Here is a 12,859-nt window from a genome sequence, read left to right as displayed (position 1 = left end):
ATTGCAGATATGTAATCCCCTCTTATAGTTGCCTTAAAGGCATCCCAGATCACCTGTGCATTGGTCACATTGTCATTACAATCCCAATATTGGGCAATTTTCCCTTGCATAGTCTCTTCTACTTTTTCATCCTGTAGCCAGCTTGTTGCCAGCCAAAGGAATATAGCTTTAAAACTTTTGAAAGCATTGAATTTCTTCTCAACCTTGCTCCACTCGTCTGTAATGACCTCACCAAGTTTAGAAAGGAATGGAAAAGTTGAGATGTTCCTTTTTTAGTTGATTGAAATACTTCCTGTTTGGAAGGAGCAACCACAGCATCTTCCCAATTCAAGGCCTCTCTGATGGCCTTGACCAAGGGGGAGAGTAAGGCAAAATCAAACCCTACACAGGGATTATCCTCTTCAGATTCACTGTGACGCAGCAGGTGAAGGATGGCTTGGTAGAGAAGACTCCCAGGTGTCTTGAATTTGCGTCTCCCTTACTGGCAACTCGGTCTGAGGGACATGGGTTGGGCTAGACCAAACCCCTTTAAGGAATTCTTTAACAACCCTTTCAACCAGGGAATTGAATTGCTGGTCTGTACCTCCTCTTTCATTAGAAGCTTTTGAAAAGCAGAGGTCATAGGGATTTCCCAGTAGGTACCTGCGACCTGCACCCCCAGCAGGTACTAATAGCTGAACGGCTGGAGCAAACCCTGGAGGAGCAAGACAGGTCCTTGCTACGGCACCCAGATCTTGAGGGTGAGCCGTGATATTTAGACTTAGAAGAGGAATGCCGGTGATATATATATATTTTTTTTTTGTTTAATATGTGTTTATTGAAAAGAAAGAAAGAGAAAACATGACAAAGAAATACGAACAATGAGCTTGGCACACTTACGGCATAACGCAAAGAGGCACTTGAGTTATAAACAGGAATGCCGGCGATATGATTTCGAAGTCGCTTCCTCTGTGAGAGCTGCGTCACTATTCTGACCTGGATGGGCTGATGTAAGGGAAAAAAAATACAAGGAAGATACAGATAAGGAAAAGATAACCAGGCTGACCAAGACAGGCCCCCCCTCCCCCAAGAGGCAATAACTATTGTGAGAGGGCTGGCCACATGCAGGTGGTGGAGAGTCCATGTCTCTAGAGGCTTCCATCGGTGCTGTAAAGACATACAGATAAGGACAGGAGCAGCCAGAAAATTGCCCCCCGTCCCAGAGTGCCACTTACCCAAACAAGACAATCCTGGATTGGGGAAGTCGCCGCAATAGCCTGCAAGCATTCCCAAAGACTGCAGGCTATTTCCCCTGTTTAAATAAGGTGCCCTAGTGACATCATCACAGCGCCAAGCGTGACGCTAGTGCGCATGCGCGATTCGCCTAATTTTGGTGCTATCGCGCATGCGCGGACCAAGCCTTGTTCTTGCACCGCACTCGCGCATGTGCAGTATGGCCACGCGAACTAAGCAGAAAGTAAACAGCGGTGGGAGAGCAGAAGAAACCAGCTGCCATGCCTGCTATTTTGAAGGTAAAGAGAAATGAAGAAAGGGCACGAAGTTAGCGACAAATAGGATATGAACAAAAACTGCTGCCATGGATAAAGAGCGAAAAATCTCACCACTCCCACATGCTCTTCACCAGGGCCGAAGGTAAGGAAAATACCTGACTTCTCAGGGCAAAATATGTCACCTGCTAATTAGCTGGGCTGTGAGACCAATGCGCAGCCTGCCTGCCAGTGGCTAGGTTCCTGGCTTGCTCCAGCGCCTCTTCTAGTGCCCACTCCATACCCTGCTAGTAGCTAGGGTTTAACGGAGCCATGCGACATTCCAATCCCAAGTCGCTATTCGGCCAATCCTGATCGTGGAACCGTGTGGAGGCAAATCTTCAGGTGGAAAGACCAAAATGAGTCCTACAGAGGAGGACAAAAAAAACAAAACATGGCTGTGGGCAGGGAGAAAAGGAGTAGTGTCCTATAGGGTAGTGGAGACGGGACTTAACCCACACGTTGCTGCCATGGAGTCTGTTAGGAAAGACTATTTCACTTGTCACGGTGAAATGGTCTATTTCAGTATATAAGGTGAGATAACTGCTAAAATAAGTGTGAAATTGAAGACTTGCCTGCAATGGCTGCCCATCTATAAGGGAGCATGGGCGCTTCCCCTCCCCCCCAAGCCAGTAAAAAAAAAAAAAAGGTCCCTTTAAGAAAAAAAAAAGTTTCTGTAAGTGCACTGTGTTTGGGCGGGCGCCGGTCACAGTGCAATATGGAAGCGTCATGCCAATGCAATCCCGTGATTGCAGGCAAAACGCTTAATTTGCTGTGTTTTTTGATGCCCTGTGGTGCTGTGCAGTGCGCCTCTACACGCTCATTCTCCTGCATGTCCTTACGTCTGGGTGGTGCTGTCGATGGACGGCATGTCACTTTCAGTTTCGGCTCTGTGTGAATGGAGCAGCCAGGTAATGTGCAGCTGTGTGAAGTTGGCACCCCATATTTGTAAAACTTGAATAAAAATATACCATTAGTTTGTACCGATTTGTGCCGCAAAAATGAGTGCTTGTGACGGTTCGGTTTCTGAGATATTAAACATTCAATTTAATGCAAGCCCCGTCCACTTTGCACCCCACATTGCTGAATTTTAAAAACAAACGCGCCATTTGCTTGTGCCACATTTGTGCTGGTTTGTGCCACAAAAATAAACATTTGTGCCTCTTTGGTTGCAGAGATATTGTATGTTATAGTTGCTGTAACCCCGCCCACTTTGCACCCCATAGTGCTAAATTTTAAAAACAAACACGCCATTCGTTTGTGCTGGTTTGTGCTGCTTTGAAGTCAGAGATATTGTGAGGGCTTACCTAGGTTGGAGTCCATGGTGCAGAGATGTATGCTCACCCTTGCAAATACACACAGCCCACAGTAACAAAGAGATAAGCTATCTGAGATGTGAATCTGTGCACGAGGGCTTGAAAGGAATAGCCAAGGGATAGTTGAAGTAAAGCTGTAGTCAGGGATTTCAGAAGTCAGCATAAACAATAAGCAGGGTCAGAAGCCGGAGTCAGTCTTGGAATGCTGTAACTGGAACAGAGGAATACTGGAGCCTTAGGCAAAACAGGAGACAATGAACTGACAAGGCCCTCAGAGTGAGGCAGTGTTTTATACCCAGCTGATCCAGGAGTGACAGGTACTAAAAAAAAAAAAATATCCAGAGTATGGTCCTAGTACTTATGCAGAACTGTGCAAAGCTGGAAAGCAGACTGAAAGGAACTAAGGTGTGGCTCAGAGGTAAGGTAACAGGAGCACTTAACAGTCATTAGTTCAATACCACCCAGAGCCACTTAGGGCGTGACCACGCCTGGCCGTCTAAAAGACATGGTAGGGACCGTGACACTTCCCTCCCCTTAGGAGTGCATGGAACAGCCTATTTGTTTTGGGCTTTCTTTGTTTTTGAAGTGCTAGCTGGGGAGACTTTTATTGCTAGCAAGGCTCTTTCGAGTATTCAGGTCCTGCTTATGGACTATGGTGCCATTTGAGGCATACGTACAGTCAGGAGGTAGAGGGGACACCTGCACAGGAACAAGTGGGGGCACGGGCTATAGTTGGGGTGATACTTAGTAATTCTTATTGGGGTTAAATATGATTTGTAAATAATATATAGTTGGGTCAGGCGCTCGGACAACCTAAGCGATACTCTCTTGGTGTTCTCCAATATCTCATCCCAGTCTGACGCCTCTAAGGGACCAACATCCTCCATCCCACACGGGCTCTCAGTATATTATACATGGTCGATATTAATTGAGATGGATTTCTCCTACTATCACATCTACTAGGGGCAAAGTTTGAGTTTGGAGGGCATGCCTCAGTTGTAGGCAACGGAAAAACATATGGGTTGGCAGTTCAAACTCTTCCTTCAATGTTTGGAAGTCTCGCACTCACAGTGGGGTAATCCCTTGATACAGGTATAGTATCCCCTTAGAGGCCCATAAGTCAACGTCTGGAATCAGGGTCAGTTTTTAGCTCGGGGTCGCGCCACAGGGGTGTGTGTGCATGAAAAAAAGAGTCAGCGCCAGTAACCTTGAGTGATATCTCCCAGATCTGTTTATGATGGGTAAGTATAGGGTCTCGATTGTTAGCACCCTCCCCCCCAACTGAATATTACCTGAATGGGAGAATGTGTGCTATGGCCTGAGCCCTCGCATATCAAAGTTTGGCATCTAATCCTCTCTGATTTATGTAGATGGTAAAAGTGCGATATGTAATATGAGCGAAAGTCCGGGAGGGCGGCACCTCCTGGCAAAGTTGGGTTCTTAACCACTTAAGGACCGCTGCATGGCAATGTGCGTCGGTGCAATGGCAATGCGAGGAGAGCCATGATAGCCAGGATGCCTGTGGCCAATCATAGCTCAGGCTGTGTAGTGCACGCCCCACACTATATAAGGCTGCCAGCGCGGCGGCCTTGTGTAGTGTCTTGGCGTCTGAAGCAGTGGGTGTTCTGTGTACCTTCAACACAGTACACACCGATCGTTTTCGACCGATTTTCGATCTTGCTGTTGTGTAGTGGTTATTGTCTGCGTGCCCTGACCGCAGTATACACCGCTATATTCACCTCACCTATATAGCTAGTGATCTATCTTTTATAATAGAGCTTGCAGTCAGTAGTGTTAGGAGATAGTGCGTGCTGTCTGCGTGCTCTGTACCCAGTACATACCGCTATATCCACCTACATAGCTCTTCTCTATTTGAGCCCACTTGCCATCTGCAGGAGTTATTGGAAGTTGTGTGTGCCTCCAGCACAGCACAGTATACATCTGTATATACCCCTTTATCTCTGGTGTTCTATAATGAAGGCATCTGCAGGAGTTAGTGGGTGTTCTGTGTACCTTCAACACAGTACACACCGATCGTTTTTCGGACGATTTTCGATCTTGCTGTTGTGTAGTGGTTGTTGTCTGCGTGCCCTGACCGCAGTATACACCGCTATATTCACCTCACCTATATAGCTAGTGATCTATCTTTTATAATAGAGCTTGCAGTCAGTAGTGTTAGGAGATATTGGAAGTTGTGTGTGCCTCCAGCACAGCACAGTATACATCTGTATATACCCCTTTATCTCTGGTGTTCTATAATAAAGGCATCTGCAGGAGTTAGTGGGTGTTGTGTGCCTCTAGCACAATATACACTACCCAACTGCTTTTTTACCCAACTCCCTTCAGGCCATTACCATGTCTGGAAGGCCAGCAAGGAGAGGCAGACAGGCGCGAGCCGATAAAAGAGGGCAAGCAGGCTCTGTGTCTAGAGACAACAGTGCTGGTCGTGGACGCGGTGCATTGTCATCAGCACGTGGCCATGGGACACGCTTGTCCTTCTTTTCGGCAGCTGGACATGTTGAACCGCAACATGCCAACAACTTGGTAGAGTGGATGACCAAGCCCTCTTCATCCTCCTCATCCTCTCTCACCCAGTCTCAGGGTACTAGCAAAGCAGCTGCCAACGCATCGTCTTCCCTCCTCTCAATGTCATCATCAGTGACTCCTTCCCTAGACCCACCACGTCCTCCTGAGGAGTCTCCTGAACTCTTTGAGCACAGTGTTGGGTACATGCTCCAGGAGGATGCCCAGTGTTTTGTGGGCTCTGATGATGACACTCAGCTAGAGGAAGGCAGTAGCGTGAGCGCAGAGAGAGGGGATGCTCAAGAAGGACAGCAATCTGGCAGTCATGTTCCACAAGCTGCAGCATACTGCCAGGTTTGCTACAGCGATGAAGAGGGAGGGGATGATGAGGGCACTGACTCCACGTGGGTGCCTGGAAGGAGAGAGGAGGAGGAGGAGGCACATGTCCAACGAGGCAGGATGCCCTCCGGGGGCCAGCTTAGGGGCAGCACACCGACTGAATCACACCGCAGAGCTCCACCTGTGCAGAGCGCTGCCTCTGCCCGTTATTCTAAAAGTTCTTTGGTGTGGGCCTTTTTTGAGACGAGTGCATCAGATCGCACCGCTGCTATTTGCAACATATGTCTCAAGCGTATCTCACGTGGCCAAAACATCAGCCGCTTGGGCACCACATGCTTGACCAGACATATGTTGACCTGCCATGCAGCTCGTTGGCAGGCGTACCTCAAAGACCCACACCAAAGAACAAAGCGGACCTCTCCTTGCTCCTCATCAGCTGGCATCTCCAACCCCACTAGACCTTCAGTCCTCTCTGAAACCTGCTCTGAGAGGAATGAAGGTGTAGAATTAGGTGTGTCACAGCCAAGTGCTTCCGGGAACTCTGCTAGCGGTACACCCACATCCGATTATAGCAGGCAAATGTCCCTGCCCCAGCTGCTGGACCGGCAAAAGAAGTTCACTCCCAGCCATCCACATGCCCAGCGGTTGAATGCTAGCTTGGCTAAATTTCTAGCACTTTAACTGCTGCCTTTTCAGTTGGTAGACTCGGCCCCCTTCCGTGAGTTTGTACAATGTGCGGTTCCTCAGTGGCAGGTCCCCAAACGCCACTTTTTCTCACGGAAGGCGATTCCGGCTCTCTACCAGCATGTGGAAGGCAATGTCCTTGCCTCGCTGGACAGGGCGGTCAGCGGTAAGGTGCATATTACCGCTGACTCATGGTCCAGCAGGCATGGACAGGGATGTTACCTGTCTTTCACTACCCATTGGGTCACTCTTCTGGCAGCTGGGAAGGATGCAGGACAAGGTGCAGTAGTGTTGGAGGTTGTTCCGCCACCACGCCTCCAAAATGCTACTATTGGTTGTGACACACCTCTCTCCTCCACCCCCTCCTCTTCTTCTTCCTCCATGGCCTCTTCCAGTGCTCTGTCCTCAGAACCAGAGGTGCTTCGTAGGCGTTCCAGGGGCTACGCAAGTACGCAGGCAAAACGATGCCATGCCGTGCTTGCGCTGGTTTGTTTGGGAGACAGGAGCCACACTGGGGCGGATGTTTTGTCAGCTCTGCAGGGGCAGGCCGAGAGGTGGTTGACGCCACGCCAGCTCAAGCCAGGAATGGTGGCTTGTGACAATGGCACCAACCTCCTCTCCGCCCTCCGACAGGGACAACTGACCCATGTGCCCTGTGTAGCTCACGTCCTTAACCTGGTGGTGCAGCGGTTCTTGAGCAGGTACCCCGGCTTACAGGATGTCCTGAAGCAGGCCAGGAAAGTTTTCGCCGATCATTTAATGCCTGTGCTCGGCTGGCTGAGCTCCAAAAGGAGTTGAACCTGCCCAAGAACCGCCTTATATGTGACATGCCCACCAGATGGAACTCAACATTGGCCATGCTGCAGCGGCTGCACACGCAGCAGAGGGCCATCAATGAGTACCTGTGGGCGACTACGGCACCAAGACAGGGTCAGGGGAGCTTTTTTCTCACCACGCCAGTGGGGCATGATCAGGGATGCATGCACTGTCCTGTTACCATTTGAGGAGGCCACAAGGATGGTGAGCAGTGACAGTGCATGCATCAGTGACACTGTACCTCTTGTCCACCTCTTGGAGCATACGCTGCGTGGAATAATGGACAGGGCACTTGAGGCAGAACAGAGGCAGGAAGAGGAGGACTTCCTTGCCTCTCAAGGCCCCCTTTATCCAGACAGTGTTCCTGCTGTGCCACCCATCACACAGGAAGAGGAGGAGGAGGAGGATGATGATTGTGTCAGCATGGAGGTGGAGGCTGGCACTCAGCATCATCAGCAGCAGCAGCAGTCTTGTAGGGATGATTTACAGTCCCAACGTGGACTTGTACGTGGCTGGGAGGAGGTAGCTGCGGATCATGTTGTCCTTAGTGACCCAGAGGACTCCGGACCGAATGCCTCAGCTAACCTACGCTGCATGGCCTCCCTGATCCTGCAAAGCCTGCGGAAGGATCCTCGTATTCTTCGGATCAAGGAGAGGGACCATTACTGGCTGGCCACTCTCCTTGATCCACGGTACAAGGGTAAGGTTGCCGACCTTATCTTGCCATCGCAGAGGGAGCAGAGGATGAGACATCTCCGTGAGGCCTTGCAGAAAGGTCTGTGCAACGCGTTCCCAGTGACTGGGAGGTTACAAACTCCTGGTCCTGGACAACGTGTTGCTGAGGCATCGGTCAGAAGGAGCGGTGGAGAAGGTGGCCGTCTGACTGATGCTTTCAGACAATTTTTTAGTCCGCAGCCCCAAGGTATGATCGGTTCCAGCACCCATCGCCAGCGTCTGATTTACATGGTGCAGGAATACCTAGGGGCAAGGTCAGACTTGGACACCTTTCCCACCTGAAAATCCTCTGGCTTACTGGGTCTTGAGGATGGATCACTGGCCAGAGCTTGCACAGTATGCAATTGAGCTACTGGCCTGTCCTGCATCCAGCGTTCTTTCGGAACGCACCTTCAGTGCTGCTGGTGGCTTTGTTACCGATCACAGGGTGTGCCTGTCCACCGAATCAGTTGATCGACTGACCTTCATCAAGATGAATCAGTCTTGGATCACCCACAGCTACCAAGCACCTGAAGCTGATGTAACAGAATAATTTTTTTTGAAATATCACATCCCTTCAAGACTGCCTATGCTGATGCTGAGTGACTGTCCTGTTATGTTGATTATCTATCCTCTTCCTCCTCCGCTGATATGTTGGAAGAACATTTCTGGTTCTGGTTGATGCCATCAGCCCAATTTTTCTGCCCCTGTTTAACAGGGGCGTTTAAGTACAATTTTTGATGCAATGCTTTGCAGCAGGGCTAATTCCTGCAATCAAACAAGAGTATATGGGAGAGGTTGCAGTGTGGTGGCACCAGCACCAGTGCCTAAGGCCCAATTTTTCTGCCCCTGTTTAACAGGGGCGTTTAATTACAATTCTTGATATAATATTTCACAGGAGGGCCCCTTCCTGTGCCCACCCAGAGTAACGGTGAGGACTTATAGTGTTGTGGCACCAGCAGCACAACCACCAAAGGTCAATTTTTCTACCACTGTTCAACAATGGCATGCAATTACAATTCTTGATATAATCGTTCACAGCAGGGCGCTCCAGCGCCCACCAAGAGTCACTTTGAGAGCTTACAATGTTGTGGCAAAATCAACACCTTGTTCTGCCATTTCTGCAGAGCATATAGGGCAGGCCCCTACTTTCAAACATCCAATTTACAAACATCTCCTACTTGCAAACGGAAGGAGACAACAGCAAGTAAGATGAAAAAAGATGGACGACAAAACAAATTATACAGGGGTGATAACCCTTCCCTATGTTTTCCAAAAAGCTTAAAAATAGTTTTTTTGACTGGAGCTACACTTTAAAAATGTACCAGTTGAAAATTACAAACAGATTCAACTTAACACAACAAACCTACACAGTCCCTGTCTTGTTTGCACCGCCTGTATACTGCTGTTCTGAGTATATAGGGCCTGGGGGCCACACGCATTTCCTTTTTTTAATATGGGTACGGGGTTCCCCTTAATATGCGTACAAGACCTAAAGGGGCTGGTAATGGGCAGTGAGGGCTACCTATGCCATTTTTCTCAATGATTTTCAACCATATTGCAGGAACCAGATATAACATTAAAACCGCAAGCAGTTTTAAATGGTGTTATTTCCGTTTAATGTCATTTTGTGCAGGGACTGTTCTAAACACGGGAAACACGTGGCACTTCACAGGCATACTACAGACACCCCCCAGGCACCATATTTAAAGGAATATTTCACTTTTTTTTTTCACTTTACTCGTCATTAAAATCAGTGCTCCCACCAAAACGGCCATTTTCAAAAACATTTTAGGCATTGACCCATGTCCCCTGGGGCAGGAGCCAGGTCCCCAAACCCTTTTTAGGACAGTATCTTGCATATTAGCCGTTAAAATTAGCACTTTTCATTTCGAACGTTCGAGTCCCATAGACTTCAATGGGGTTCTAAAGTTCGTTCGAATTTGGGGTCCGTTCGAAAGTTCTGGTGCGAACCGAACCGGGGGGTGTTCGGCTCATCCCTAGTTAAGAGTAATTCATGCCAATTTGTGTCTATTCGGACTCCAAATGAAGGTGTTAAGAATACTGTCAAGCGTTTAGAAAATTTTAAGAGGGATTAAGACTGGGGAGTGCCAGAACATATAGAGGAATTTTGGCAACAAATAGATTTTGGTGAGATTGATCCTCCCTGTGACCCCCTAGTGGGAGATGCGACCAGGCTTGCGTACGGGCTTTTAAGAGTGAGAATAGGGGTTCTCTGTTGCTTTTAATATAATCCCTGGTAATTCGTACCCCTAGATACTGGATCTCGGAAATTCTATTTAATGGGAAGGAGGCTGTGCAGCTATCTGGTGGGGACAAGTTCAGTGGCAGAATTTGTGATTTGGACCAGTTTATACACAGGCCTGAGTGTTTACCAAATTCCTCAATGACCTGGAGGGCAGTCCGCAGAGACGGTCCTTTATCTACCAAATACAGAAACGTATCATCCGCACATAAGCTTACCGTCTCTACCAGAAAGCCCTTCCGAAGACCATGAATTTCTGGGTTCGTTCTGAGCAGGACAGCCAAGGGTTCTGCAGCCAAAGCATATAATGGGGGGGGGGAAGAGATAACAGGCAGCCCTGCCGAGTTCCCCGCCCTAGAGGGAAGAGATCTGATAGCCATTCTGTTTACCGCCACCCGGGCCTCTGGGAGGTAGTATAGTAGTCTTACCCATTTGATGAAGTTTGGGCCAAATCCAAATTGTCTAAGGCATTTGACCCAGAAGTTTAAGAGCACCAGTTGACCCTGCCCTCTCCCCTTGCAGCCGGAAATGAAGCCACGCGCCTGACTCAGAAGAGTTTCCTCTTCCTGTACACTGCACAGGACGTGGTCGAGGACTCCCCTCAGCCACCAGAACAATGGTGGCTGCACAGCTTTACCCTTCCGTTCCATCGGGAGCCCCAATCAACAAACAGGCGCTTCTGGCGGCTAGGGACAGACAGGAATGAAGCCGTAAGCGGACTCATTCCAGTCTCCTAATTGTAAACACAGAAGTGACGTCATGACGTCACTTGCCGTTTACTCAGCTGCCAATGGCGCAGTTTTTAAAAAAATATACAGTATTCAGAATCGCCGTTTTCGGCAATCTGAATACATTGAAGTGTAAAGGAGGGATCGGGGGTCTTTTAGACCCCCGATCCCTCCATAAAGAGTACCTGTCACCACCTATTACTGTCACAAGGGATGTTTACATTCCTTGTGACAGCAATAAAAGTGATCACATTTTTTTATTTTATTTTTAAACAATTTTAAAATAAATAAGGAAAAAAAATAAATTTTTATAAAGTGCCCAACGGCGCAAGCTCGAGCAGCAAAGAAAACACATACGGAAGTCGCGTCCGCATTTGTAAACGGGGTTCAAATCACACGTAAGGTATCGCCGCGATTGTCAGAGCGAGAGCAATAATTCTAGCACTAGACCTCCTCTGTAACTTTAACCTGTTCACTAAAATAAATTTAAAGCGTCGCCTATGGAGATTTTTAGGTACTGTAGTTTGTCGTCCTGTTTTGTTTTTTTTAAATTCATGAAAGTGTCCCTTTTCCCAAAAAGTTGAGTTTAAAACACCGCTTCACAAATACCGTGTAACATAAAATATTGCAACAATCACCATTTTATTCTCTAGATTCTCTGGTAAAAAAAATATGTATAATGTTTGGGGGTTATAAGTAATTTTCTAGCAAAAAATATGGATTTTAACTTGTAAACACCAAATGTCAAAAATAGGCTTAGTAGTGAAAGGGTTAAATACCTACATCTATATTTGCTCATTACATTTGTAAGCTGTGCTATTGAAAAATGGTTGTGCTTTAGGATCTATCTTTAGAATGCATGTTTAGGAGTCAGGTCTAGCTGAAAGAAAATACACAAACACACTCTAGTAGAGACTTTATTCCAGCAAATAATTTCAGGAGGCTAAATGACTACAGTAAAACACAAAATGTTTGTAATATGTTTAAAAATGTAATAATAACAAACAAAAAAAATGTATTAACCATATAACATTTAAAGTATTTTACAGAAAGGTCTTCTGTCGTGCCTTCCTTAGGAATTTATGGGATTGTTCATCAGTATGGCAACAAAGGACAAGTCCCAAGATTTATTATGAAGAGTCACCAAGTCAGACAATTGGAAAAGTACTTGTTATTTGTACCACTGTACTGATGCAGGCTCTTTCTTCTCTAAATCTAAATCTTCCAGCTCCTGACAAGGTTTTAATTCCGTACCTGGTAACACCACTGTCTGCAAAAGAACAAATAACTACATCAGTTGAGTTAATCAATAATGCTGACTGAAATTCATGTATAATGCATACAATACTTAAACTGTCATTAAACCAAGACTAAGAAAAAACCCTTAATTACATGCTACTGTATATAACAGCGTCCATATTGACAAAGCCACTAAAGCCTTTTTATGTATAGAGTGACATATACCTAATTGTTCCTGCCTTCAGCTGTCCCTCCCAACTTCCCTGTCCCAGGTGCAGCCTGAGATTGTGTAAGTCAGCTGTTCTCTACTGAGCATGCTCCTACGGTAGTTTGTTTCCTTCTAAGCTCCTAATTTTCTCGGTTTTATTATCTGTGCAGACCAAACAGCTGTAGAGTCATACATGTGGGTGTATACACAGTGGTAAATGGCATTTCCCCTCCCTCCTCCTATTGCTATGGGAGAGACACATAGTATGCCGATTGATTACTTTCACTAAAATGCACAAAATCTTAGTTTTAATATAAATCAGTATTAAATATATGAAATGTGCTATTATAGATGTAGAGCAGTGGCCGAGATGTATTAGAATTAGGTTAAAAGAAACAATATTCCTAACTCGCAAGACTATAGCACTTAAAAAGGGATCCAACCCTCACCTCCTTCAGTCTGTAAATGGATGCAATTGGTAAATCAGCTGTTGCCTTATG

General features: G+C 47.0%; 1 protein-coding gene across 2 annotated transcripts in view; it reads right to left on the bottom strand.

The window, feature by feature from the left end:
* Nucleotides 1-11,813: 11,813 nt before the first annotated feature.
* Nucleotides 11,814-12,859, bottom strand: part of MRPL45 (mitochondrial ribosomal protein L45) — a 133,058-nt gene continuing 132,012 nt past the window's right edge. For both annotated transcript variants that reach the window (XM_077459405.1, XM_077459406.1), the window contains exon 8: nt 11,814-12,182. In XM_077459405.1, coding sequence (XP_077315531.1) covers nt 12,084-12,182 — 99 coding nt within the window. In that variant the 3' untranslated portion in view covers nt 11,814-12,083. The remainder of the gene's footprint in view (nt 12,183-12,859) is intronic.

This window comes from Lithobates pipiens, unplaced genomic scaffold (genome assembly GCF_037356315.1).
Source record: "Lithobates pipiens isolate NorthernLeopardFrog02 unplaced genomic scaffold, aLitPip1_a1.2 Scaffold_28, whole genome shotgun sequence".
In the NCBI taxonomy this organism is placed as follows: domain Eukaryota; kingdom Metazoa; phylum Chordata; class Amphibia; order Anura; family Ranidae; genus Lithobates; species Lithobates pipiens.
This window is presented reverse-complemented; position numbering and strand designations above follow the sequence as displayed.